The sequence below is a fragment of the Oncorhynchus nerka genome, linkage group LG23, assembly GCF_034236695.1.
Source record: "Oncorhynchus nerka isolate Pitt River linkage group LG23, Oner_Uvic_2.0, whole genome shotgun sequence".
Lineage (NCBI taxonomy): Eukaryota > Metazoa > Chordata > Actinopteri > Salmoniformes > Salmonidae > Oncorhynchus > Oncorhynchus nerka.
The window spans coordinates 9,911,749-9,924,488 of record NC_088418.1 but is presented as its reverse complement, the minus strand read 5'-3'; the positions used below and the strand labels follow the sequence as shown (position 1 = coordinate 9,924,488).

The window sequence follows — 12,740 nt, the reverse complement described above, 5'->3', positions numbered from 1 at the left end:
CCCAGAGGAAGGCTGTTGTCTATTTGCAGTTTGCGTCTCAAATGACACTCTATTCCCCACTCTGTTGTAGTGCACTATATAGGGAATAGGTGGCCATTAGGTCTTGGTTTATAGTAGTGCACTATATAGGGAATAGGTTGCCATTTGCAACACCCCTGCTGATTGGGTGATGTGGCTGTGACAGGCCCTGGTGCTGTGCCACACAGGATTACTGTGACAGGCGGTTGTGTCAGGGACTTAGCTGCATTAGTTCACTCCACTCGTTAAAGGTTTATTTCAGGACTGGAGACTCCATGTTAAGCAGCTCAGACGACACAGTGACAGGCGCTGGCTGGCGCGTTACACCACTGTGTTGATGTCTGCCATGCTTACCTCACCTGGGACCAGAACACATGACTGGGAGTAGAGACAAAACTGAGAAAGACAACATTGCAAACAACTGCAATGGAGTAGATTGACTGTTTTTGTTTTTAACATAAGGTTATGCATGCCGGCATCTGCTACACAAAGATAGACGAAGTTAAAACGTCACAACGTGACACAATGTGATAGTCTAAGATTACGGTTTGAACGTACAAATGCATAAAAAAATATATATATGCACGCATGACTGTCAATCTGTCTGCTAAATGGCATATTATATTAGAACTAAAAAAACACATTCAATACACCAAACATTATTAGGTTAAATCTAGTTTACTCCAGACTATATGGGGATGTAATGTAATGTAAGACTATGTAACATAGTCATTGGTCATTCACAAACTTCCTCCGTGGATTCAGTGTTTAAAGGAAGTGGTTTTCGCCACTTCCTTTAAAAAGCGATGATCCTGCTTCTTTAAGTTCTGTCTCCACAGTAAGTATCTACAGAGAATAGTTCTTCACAGAAAGATTGGTGGCTATACTGTGAAGAGGTTACATCACATCAAGGCTTTTGTCTTCAGATTTGAAATTGAACCATGTTCCCTACATAGTGCACTAAATAGGGAATAGGGTGTAATTAGGGACACAATCCTAAAACTCCTCAGGAACCAAAAGTGACACAATAAATCTGCTTGGTCACAACTATACAACAACCTCCATAGCATGAAATGTCTTGGCTGAATGACACCTGGGTTCAGTCACTATATGAAATAATTTCCAATACTTTATCCTGGCTCGATTGAGATTGCCTTAAAACTGTAAAAAAACAAAAAAAAACGTTTAAAAAACGGTATACCCTGCCCATCTATCACTCCAGGCAGGTTAAAGTATTTTAAAGATTTCAAATAGTATTTGAACCCAGGTGTGGTAAGAGTATAGCTCTTTTTTGAAGTCTCATCCTTTTACAGCTGTACAGGCACAGCGGCATGCTGAGAATCACACCATTTCCAGGTAAGGTCAGGTCAGTGGAGTCAGATTGAAGAGAGTGTGTTTATTACAGTGCTGGAGGGATACATCAGGGAAACTTCTAGAAGTAAAGCTATTGGCTATAAAATAAAATAAAATTAAACGGCATTACATTAACATGACTTGAACCTTAAGTTTGGTCTACTTTTAAGTTGATCTCTGGTCGTATTACCTTCAAATAACTCAGCATGAACATGGCATTAAGAGCACTGTGGTATTTGTATTACAACGTAGGTCATTGAGTGTCCTATGTCTAGTCAATCATGAGGTGCTTCTCCCCAAAGTCTATTTGAATGGAGAGTCAGCCACCATACCGCTATTGACAAGCTACATTGGACCCATGGTTTCCCAAGCCAGCTAAATAAACAATTAACATTAAGTTCACCACCTTGTACAAATACCATTCTTCCAATGTGAAACCTACTGCAATGAGAGTGCATGATGAGGATGTTGTTTGGATATAGCCTGTACCATAGAATTAGAATGTGAGAATGGAACATTCTAATTCCATGGCCTGTACAGTAGTGTAACCATAGAATTAGAATGTGAGAATGGAACATTCTAATTCCATGGCCTGTACAGTAGTGTAACCATAGAATTAGAATGTGAGAATGGAACATTCTAATTCCATGGCCTGTACAGTAGTGTAACCATAGAATTAGAATGTGAGAATGGAACATTCTAATTCCATGGCCTGTACAGTAGTGTAACCATAGAATTAGAATGTGAGAATGGAACATTCTAATTCCATGGCCTGTACAGTAGTGTAACCATAGAATTAGAATGTGAGAATGGAACATTCTAATTCCATGGCCTGTACAGTAGTGTAACCATAGAATTAGAATGTGAGAATGGAACATTCTAATTCCATGGCCTGTACAGTAGTGTAACCATAGAATTAGAATGTGAGAATGGAACATTCTAATTCCATGGCCTGTACAGTAGTGTAACCATAGAATTAGAATGTGAGAATGGAACATTCTAATTCCATGGCCTGTACAGTAGTGTAACCATAGAATTAGAATGTCAGAATGGAAAACTTCCTTTATCTTCCTTTTAACTTCACAACGACCGGCTCAGTAAACTTCTGGCCAGTCAGGAACTGCCACACCCCTCCTCTGTAGAACTCATTCCCAAAGGAATAGAGCCACGCGTTGAAAATAGGATTCGTTTTCGCCAAAACAGGAAGCAACTAGGAGATGAATAAAGATGTTTTCTTGTTAAAAGATTTAAATAAAACAAATCTCCATTCCAATTTCATTTAACTAAAGAATTATCAAGCACAGAGAGAAAGGAACAGAAAAAAAAGACAAAAAAAAATAGAAGAAAAGGGAAAAAAAGGTAGAAGAAAAAGAACTGCTCACCATTCTCAGCTTTGGAGAGACCAGTCTGGCGTTGCCAAAGCAGGCGTAGATGCACATGATTTCGTAGGGTCCCCAGCAGAACAACAGAACCCTCAGTGGTATGCTGGTGTTCCACTGGAATACAAGGACAGTCAATAAAGTTGTATTGAATGGGACTTTTAAGGGTTAGAGCTATCTGGAATCCTTGGGATGTCCCTACCATACATTCTAACCCCTACACTTACTTTAATCCTGTTTAGACTTTTCTGGCTTTTGAAGTCACACAATAACATATCAAAATCATATAATGTATAAAAGAGCAGAACATAGTGACTGTTATATTCCCCCACACAGAACATAGTGACAATGGAAACAGGATGCTCCTGAGCTCAATTTTGAGTCTCATAGCAAAGGGTCTGAATATTTATGTAAATAAGGTATTTCTGTTTTTTTTGCAAAAATGTCTAAAAAATCATTTTCGCTTTGTGGGGTATTTGTGTGTATTTTTTCTCATCTATTTTAGAATAATACTGTAATGTAACAAAATGTGGAAAAAGTCAAGGGGTCTGAATACTTTCCCGAATGCACTGTATATTGAGAAGTATGTTTTTCTGGCCAAAGATGAATGGTATTATTATAATGCATTGTAATGTTCTAACGGTGGAATGTTAGAGGGTTTATTTACCCTGTGCTTGTGGATCTTCTTGAAGTATGCGTGAATGGCGTCGTAGTTGGACTTCATGACATAAGCAGGGAAGATAAGGTAGAAGACCGTCAGGGCCCCCATATAGGTAATGTAGTCCCTGTTGAATGGAGATGAACACAGACAATAGAATGACATAAGCAGGGAAGATAAGGTAGAAGACCGTCAGGGCCCCCATATAGGTAATGTAGTCCCTGTTGAATGGAGATTAACACGGACAGTATAACGACATACACTGTATTATAGTGTATCTTCAAACATGGGGTATCCTCACTTGTCTAGGGTTGCTAAATTCTGGTATTTTCCCAAAATTCCCCGGTTTTCCAGAAATTCTAGAGGATTCCGCAGTTCCTGATTAATTCCCTCCTGATTACGGGAATCTTCCAACTGGGACTTATGGAACACCTTGGAATGTTGCAACCATAGTCAGTGGGAGACATTGCTAGACAGCATTGTTTTTATTGTCCAAAATGAATAATCCCAATCCATTAAGAGATTTTTTGGAAGTGCTCCTTCTGTGTGTGAAATGCTGGATGTTTTCAACTGGGGTAAAGAGCCTACTTTAGAGGTAATCTGCTTGGTTGTCTTAAATCCCAGTTTCTGGGAAAACAGTGATGTCAACAGCTGGTTTAGACAGAAGGGTATTTGGGAATCAATCTTTAGACTTTGTAAAGTCTTGTAGGGTCTCTGGTTGAAACATCAACACGTGTAGAGGTAACAGTGTGTGAGGAAGTTGTTGTCTTACAATTAAATTACCTTCAGGTCTGGAATTCCCTGCACCACAGATGAGAGAGAACATGAGGGTGTGCGCACATTTCATTTTCTGACTGTAAGTCGCTCTGGATAAGATTGTCTGCTAAATAACCTACATTTTAATATAAACGTAGCCTACATGTCTCCTTTGGTGTAGTCTAGTGTGCAGCAGGTCCTCATGGGCTCAAAGTCATAAACTCCCCAACCAATCAGAGGGACGGCCGCCCAGATGATGGCCAACCCCCAGATAATGATTGAAATAGTCCAGGCCGTGCTCCAAAACAGCTTCTGATCTGGAACATAATAAAGTTATGTTTATTGGAATTTGCAAGAGTATGTTTGTAGCTTTGTAGATGTATATAGTACATCAATAAATAAAATGTTTAATAAATGAATAACGCTTTAGTAAATGACATGAACACATACTGGGAAAGTGCAAATGGGGATACCTAGTCAGTTGTACAACTGAATTCATTCAACTGAAATGTGTCTTCCGCATTTGAGGATGCATGGCTTTCGACCTTCGTCTCTCCCGAGCCCGTACGGGAGTTGTAGCGATGAGACAAGATAGTAATTACTAACAATTGGATACCACAAAATTAGGGAGGAAAAAGGGGGTAAAATTGTAAAAAAAAAAAAAATTAAAATAAACTCTGAATCAGAGAGGTGCGGGGGGGCTGCCTTAAATTGACATCCACGGTCCATAATCAACAGCCATGGCGCACGGGAAACAGTGAGTTAACTGCCTTGCTCAGGGGCAGAACGACATATTCTTACCTTGTCCGCTCGGTTACTGGCCCAACGCTCTAACCACTAGGCTACCTGCCGCCGTACAGTAGGATACTACTCACTGGTCACATATTGGTGATATCTGTCCCAGGCGATGGTAGCCAGGAAACTGATAGAGGCCAGAACTGCTGTCATCCCCATGAAGGCGTGGTTGCTACATCCGTCTTGGCCCCAGGGCCAGTGTCTAGGGTGACGAGAAGAGAGGAGCACATTTAGGCTGCGTTTACACAGGCAGCCCAATTCCGATATTTTGCCTGATTATTTACAAAAGATCGATCTGATTGGTAAAAAAAAAAAACTATTATTGACAAAATATCAGATTTGGGCTGCCTGTCTAAACACAGCCTTGGTGTTTGTATTCCCATCAGGCATAAACATGGTGACTCATATTGCTGCAAAGTGTTATATCAAATACACCTACAGTTGAATTATGAAATCAGGATCACATACATTAACAACTGTTCAACATTACAGTTATGGGCGATTCCTCACGTAACAAAAGAAGACCATGATTTTGGGGGGATTTTTACATAATTTAATCAATCCATAGAAGGTTCCTTTTGGTGGTTAGATTCTTGATATATATATTTGACATTTGTATCTTAAAGCATAATTGAGAAATAATTCATTGAAATGTTAATATTTGTGACATTTTGGCCTTACCCTTTCCTCCCTTAAGACTCCATATTGTTTCATCTGTAGATGAAAATCGGTGTCATATGAAACTGTTCTGCTTGTTATAAAGTACATTAATTTGTCAATATTGAAAAATATAAATACATTATTTTTAAATATATATTTTTTTGCATAATAACAGGCATATCAAAGTTCCACCGTGGGATCCCTGATACTTTTAGAGTTATGATCCAATTAGTATGCATTACCAACAGGATGAATGCGAAAATTGATTTTTTTAAATTGTCACCCTCTACTGGTGATTTGCAGGATGTGAAATTATACAAATAAAAGGAGGGCTGTGATTGGTCACATTGCCTACTCTACCATTTTCTCTGAATAAAATGGGTCATAACTTTAAAACTAGCAGAGATCCCTCTGGAACGTATATATGCCCGTAGAGTATATGATGTTCAACATTATGTTGAACAATTTGCCCTAACCAACATTTCTATATTTTTCAATAATTATAAAATATGTTTTTGAAATCAAAATACTACTCATATTAGAGAACAAGTAGAAAAGCTACATTTGACACCCATTTAGTTGGTGTCTTAAAGGAGACCTGGGTCAGGCCAAAATGTCACAAATTTTCAAACTTCATTAAAAAAAAATGTTCAATTATGCTTGAAGATACAAATGTCAGATACATGTCAACAATGCGTCCTCCAAAGGACCCTTATATCGATTACATTTCATGAAAATCTTTAAAAAAACGAGTCATTTTCCCCCTAGTTTCGTGAGGAATCACCCTTTTGTGTAGTATAGCATATATCCATTATAGCTACTCAGAAATACATGATACATGCGCCTTACTTGAATGCCTCTCTAGAAAGGATGTCAGCACAAATCATTCTGTAAACCACTTTTAGATCAATGCATAAACGCATGTTTTGCAACAACTATTGTACACATAAATTAGGCAACCTCCAAAGGAGTTAATGCAGTGTCAGAGGACAAAAATTCATACCTATAAAATAAACTGGCGTAAGCAGCGATCAGGCCGTTTAAATTGAGCATAATGTCAGCCACAGCAAGGTTAAACACAAGAAAATTACTGGGAGTTCGCATTTGCTTTACGCTAATATAGGCCAATATTGAAATGGCGTTGAGGAAGAATCCAAGAAGACCTAAAACACACACAGGAAAGAAAGAAATCATCAAGGGAAACAACTTGTGATAGATTCCATGATATAAACAGACTAAATGGAGGTTTAACATTTCAGTTAAGTTACACGTATTGGATATGTCCGAAATTGTTGAATTTTAAGCACACATACTTTTATTTCACTTTCACATTTCAACCTTACAAAACCTTATCTTACAATTATAGCACATAATATCAATTATCACATTGACATACATGGATGATTTGAAGTTGCCAAATTGCTGTAATTACTTGAAGAATCTTCAAAGCATTTCTCGGGCCAAATCATTTTTGTTTTGTCCGACTTTAAATTCTTTAGGCCTATGCATTTAAGATCCCTTTAAAAGCCCACAGGGCTCCATCCTCTGGCAGCCGTTTCTCTAGTGCAAATAAATACAAACTTTCGTTTCAACATATTTGGCATAAAATATTTCACTTACCCCCAACAAGAAGAGCTGAACCGAATGCAAACATGTCAAAATCGGAGAATCCCTCCGGTAATGTGTATGCTGCCATTTTTGAATGGCTACTATAATTGTCGGGACACTACAGATAATTCCTCTACGTTTATTTTCGCTTCTAAAAGTGCCAGAGGTTTCTAAGACTGAACTCCTTATAAACGCTCTTTCACGTGAAAATACATTCAAGGACTTATCTCAAGAAAAAACCTTACCAATCCCTACAGGAATGTTCTAATTAGAGGTACAATGATGATGATAGAGTATTCTACACATTGGATATGAACTATTTTCTTCTTTTTCCGAAAATATATTTTTCTTTGTGTTCATTGAAGTGGTTTCTGCGCACCTAGTGCGCATGCGCCGCTCGCTGATCTATAAAACAACTGATAAGGAGCCCGCCTATCTCATATTATAGGCTACTACTGACCAGTGGTAGTCACTGAACTCTAAACCCACAGATCATGCTTTATCCTTTGTAGGCTAAACATTATATGGTACATGACAATGAAGGATATCTCTCATAGGACGGCGCACAAATGGCCCAGCGTCGTCCTGGTTAGGGTTTGGCCGGTGTAAGGCCGTCATTGTAAATAAGAATTTGTTCTTAACTGACTTGCCTAGTTAAATAAAGTTTAAATAACATATAAATATATATTTAGATAGGTAGGCCTACAGATGTAGGATCTTAGTTTGAGCCAGTTTGCTATGGCAGGGAAATGATCCAGCACCAACAGGAAACGTGAATTATTATGTGGATTATAATTAATGGATATTTTTGATTCATTTTTTCGATAGGGCTAATCAAGTCTGACATTTTAAAGTATAAATTACAAACTTTTGAAGCCTTTTTAAACCTTGAATACACTACAAGTTAGAATTTCCTCTATGCAGGAAAATGCTCAGCAACAAAAGAGTGATCAAATTAAGATCCTACATCTTTACCTGCTGCCTTCACCATCCATGACATCATAAACATAGACCTACAGTAACTTTAAGTGCTAGCTGGAAGCTGACAAAGCATATTGAGTTATAAATTCAATTTCAATATGTATATATATATATATATGGGTCAAAGCATTTAGATGGCATTATGACTAGGCTCTATGAGTTGGTATGTGATACATTAGCTCAGTTTCATCCTTTATCCGTAGATCCCAAAGCCGTGGATAGCCTAGAGATGGCCCCAGGGTCATACTTCGTCAGTAGAGCCCAAAGCCTTGGATAGCCTAGAGATGGCCCCAGGGTCATACTTCATCTGTAGATCCCAAAGCCTTGGATAGCCTAGAGATGGCCCCAGGTTCATACTTCATCAGTAGAGCCCAAAGCCTTGGATAGCCTAGAGATGGCCCCAGGTTCATACTTCATCAGTAGAGCTCAAAGCCTTGGATAGCCTAAAGATGGCCCTAATGTACTGTAACAACAGTAAAGACTTAAACAATAGAGCTTGCTGGCGTTACTCAGAGTCCCAAATGGCACTCTATTCCCTATTTACTGTACTACTCTTGACCAGCGACCAGGACCAGTAGTTCACTACTTTTGACAAAAGACCAGGACCAGTAGTTCACTACATAGGGAATAGGGTAGAATTTGAATCCCACTTAAACTGGATGAATAATATTAAATTGTAATCGAAGACCCCACCTTTTATGGCACGAGAAACAACACCCACAGATTCCGATATGGATTTTAATCAATTCTACCGCTAGTGTAGTGGGCCTGTGTTGCCTATTGGGACATAGTTCATTTCACCTACCGTTATAATCTGTTGATGTAGCAATAAAACAAAGATTGCACAGTTGATGTAAGTCCAGCTGCCTTAGTTTGGACTTTAGACATTGAATAACACACAATTGTTTAACATTTCAAAACTCAACTCATTCCTCGATCTGTCAGCCCCTAGACTGTAGTTTATTACTAAAGCAGAAGGCAGCCCTCTTTATAAATACTAATTCACATTACTTAGGACACACACACACACACACACACACACACACACACACACAATCTAGAGCCCAGATAATACATGCAAGTGGAGGAGGTTTTTTTTATGTGCTAGAAAACCCCTCCAGAATGAAAGTGGGTTTAAGATGTATTAATAAGGGCCATAGATAGATGCCTGGATTAAAGACACATAGTTGTTTGGGGGCTGGGATTTGCCTCCTGGTCGCAAATTTGCTTGAAATCTTTAAAGCTTTTGTCTGCACCTGGCTGTTTATGGGCCGGTCCCAAACCGCACCCTATACCCTATATAGTGCATTACTACCCTATGGGCCCTGGTCAAAAGTAGTGCACTATATAGGGGATAGGGTGCCATTTCGGGATGCATTTTACATCAGTGTCTGAATAGAGACCGGGGACAGACTGTGTACTCACACTAAGCCACTCTCACAGATGGAAAGTGTGTCATGAGGAGGGATCAGTAGTTTTGCAGACTAATAGATGTCCAGACCTACAGGAACAAGGGGCTATAAACATTAAGTGGATGAAGAAGCATAGTCATAGAATGTTGAAATCATCAGAATCCCTTGTGTAGAATGCTAACTCTGACTCTAGAACCCCGACTCTGACTCTAGAACCCTGACGTTGACTAGAACTCTGACTCTAGAATACTGACTTTGACTCTAGAACGCTTACTCTGACTCTAGAACCCTGACTCTGACTCTAGAACCCTGACTCTGACTCTAGAACTCTTACTCTGACTCTAGAACTCTGACTCTGACTCTAGAACTCTGACTCTGACTCTGACTCTAGAACCATGACCCTGACTCACCAAAATATACAGGTTATGAAAGTTTACAAATCAAATGGATGGATTGTTTTCTAATACTCTTAGCTGCCATCTAGTGGTGCGTTCCATGTTATGTAGGGTCTCACTGGGATCTAGAACACTGTACCCCACAGTGCATTGGGGGAAAGGAGGCTGCTACTGGTATGGGTTTTGATAATACTGGTGGATATCTTTCATCGGTGTGACTTTGTTAATAGATATTTAGACTGAAAATACTGCACAAAGTTTAAAAAATGTAAGAAATAATGAGTTCTATGTCAAAATCATGGTATGCAACCTTTTAATGACAGACTATGGTAATAGTTATGTTTGAAAAAATGATAGCTTCCTTTTGCACTTACCTTATATTGTCACATTCAAGAAAATGCATACAGTGCTTCTATAAAAGTAAATGAACCACCAAAACTAATGGTCCCCTCCCATCTCTATAATAAACCCCAACTATAAGGAAGTGTTTTACTCTGCATATAAACTAATGGTCCCCTCCCATCTCTATAATAAACCCCAACTATAAGGAAGTGTTTTACTCTGCATATAAACTAATGGTCCCCTCCCATCTCTATAATAAACCCCAACTATAAGGAAGTGTTTTACTCTGCATATAAACTAATGGTCCCCTCCCATCTCTATAATAAACCCCAACTATAGAGAAGTGTTTTACTCTGCATATAAACTAATGGTCCCCTCCCATCTCTATAATAAACCCCAACTATAAGGAAGTGTTTTACTCTGCATATAAACTAATGGTCCCCTCCCATCTCTATAATAAACCCCAACTATAAGGAAGTGTTTTACTCTGCATATAAACTAATGGTCCCCTCCCATCTCTATAATAAACCCCAACTATAGAGAAGTGTTTTACTCTGCATATAAACTAATGGTCCCCTCCCATCTCTATAATAAACCCCAACTATAAGGAAGTGTTTTACTCTGCATATAAACTAATGGTCCCCTCCCATCTCTATAATAAACCCCAACTATAAGGAAGTGTTTTACTCTGCATATAAACTAATGGTCTCCTCCCATCTCTATAATAAACCCCAACTATAGAGAAGTGTTTTTACTCTGCATATAAACTAATGGTCCCCTCCCATCTCTATAATAAACCCCAACTATAAGGAAGTGTTTTACTCTGCATATAAACTAATGGTCCCCTCCCATCTCTATAATAAACCCCAACTATAAGGAAGTGTTTTACTCTGCATATAGACTGATGGTCCCCTCCCATCTCTATAATAAACCCCAACTATAAGGAAGTGTTTTTACTCTGCATATAAACTAATGGTCCCCTCCCATCTCTATAATAAACCCCAACTATAAGGAAGTGTTATTACTCTGCATATAAACTAATGGTCCCCTCCCATCTCTATAATAAACCCCAACTATAGAGAAGTGTTTTACTCTGCATATAGACTGATGGTCCCCTCCCATCTCTATAATAAACCCCAACTATAAGGAAGTGTTTTACTCTGCATATAAACTAATGGTCCCCTCCCATCTCTATAATAAACCCCAACTATAAGGAAGTGTTTTACTCTGCATATAGACTGATGGTCCCCTCCCATCTCTATAATAAACCCCAACTATAAGGAAGTGTTTTACTCTGCATATAAACTAATGGTCCCCTCCCATCTCTATAATAAACCCCAACTATAAGGAAGTGTTTTACTCTGCATATAAACTAATGGTCCCCTCCCATCTCTATAATAAACCCCAACTATAAGGAAGTGTTTTACTCTGCATATAGACTGATGGTCCCCTCCCATCTCTATAATAAACCCCAACTATAAGGAAGTGTTTTTACTCTGCATATAAACTAATGGTCCCCTCCCATCTCTATAATAAACCCCAACTATAAGGAAGTGTTATTACTCTGCATATAAACTAATGGTCCCCTCCCATCTCTATAATAAACCCCAACTATAAGGAAGTGTTTTACTCTGCATATAAACTAATGGTCCCCTCCCATCTCTATAATAAACCCCAACTATAGAGAAGTGTTTTACTCTGCATATAGACTGATGGTCCCCTCCCATCTCTATAATAAACCCCAACTATAAGGAAGTGTTTTACTCTGCATATAAACTAATGGTCCCCTCCCATCTCTATAATAAACCCCAACTATAAGGAAGTGTTTTACTCTGCATATAGACTGATGGTCCCCTCCCATCTCTATAATAAACCCCAACTATAAGGAAGTGTTTTACTCTGCATATAAACTAATGGTCCCCTCCCATCTCTATAATAAACCCCAACTATAAGGAAGTGTTTTACTCTGCATATAAACTAATGGTCCCCTCCCATCTCTATAATAAACCCCAACTATAAGGAAGTGTTTTACTCTGCATATAGACTGATGGTCCCCTCCCATCTCTATAATAAACCCCAACTATAAGGAAGTGTTTTACTCTGCATATAAACTAATGGTCCCCTCCCATCTCTATAATAAACCCCAACTATAAGGAAGTGTTTTACTCTGCATATAAACTAATGGTCCCCTCCCATCTCTATAATAAACCCCAACTATAGAGAAGTGTTTTACTCTGCATATAAACTAATGGTCCCCTCCCATCTCTATAATAAACCCCAACTATAAGGAAGTGTTTTACTCTGCATATAAACTAATGGTCCCCTCCCATCTCTATAATAAACCCCAACTATAGAGAAGTGTTTTACTCTGCATATAAACTAA

The 12,740-nt window shown here is 38.7% G+C and overlaps 1 protein-coding gene across 2 annotated transcripts; it reads right to left on the bottom strand.

The window, feature by feature from the left end:
- Positions 1-1,399: 1,399 nt before the first annotated feature.
- On the bottom strand, positions 1,400-7,657 carry LOC115120412 (RPE-retinal G protein-coupled receptor-like). 2 transcript variants are annotated; one of them, XM_029649350.2, is made up of 7 exons: positions 7,240-7,657; positions 6,623-6,782; positions 5,040-5,161; positions 4,328-4,481; positions 3,418-3,535; positions 2,754-2,867; positions 1,400-2,581 (listed from the first exon to the last, which is right to left on the bottom strand). In XM_029649350.2, exons 1-7 carry the CDS (start codon positions 7,313-7,315, stop codon positions 2,435-2,437), a joined length of 891 nt encoding a protein of 296 aa, XP_029505210.2. In that variant the 5' UTR covers positions 7,316-7,657; the 3' UTR covers positions 1,400-2,434. The 2 variants fall into 2 exon arrangements, with proteins under 2 accessions (XP_029505210.2, XP_064863911.1); XM_065007839.1 differs by having other exon boundaries at positions 2,429-2,581; positions 3,418-3,629; positions 7,240-7,655.
- Positions 7,658-12,740: the final 5,083 nt, after the last annotated feature.

What these genes read in the sequence shown, in the direction of transcription:
- LOC115120412 (XM_065007839.1), bottom strand. Translation starts at nt 7,315, where the DNA reads ATGGCAGCATACACATTACCGGAGGGATTCTCCGATTTTGACATGTTT. An exon ending in AGAAGATCCACAAGCACAGG is followed by an intron (nt 2,868 to 3,417) that starts GTAAATAAACCC and finishes CTTGTATTCCAG; the next exon opens with TGGAACACCAGCATACCACT. An exon ending in TCTCTCCAAAGCTGAGAATG is followed by an intron (nt 2,582 to 2,753) that starts GTGAGCAGTTCT and finishes TTCATCTCCTAG; the next exon opens with TTGCTTCCTGTTTTGGCGAA.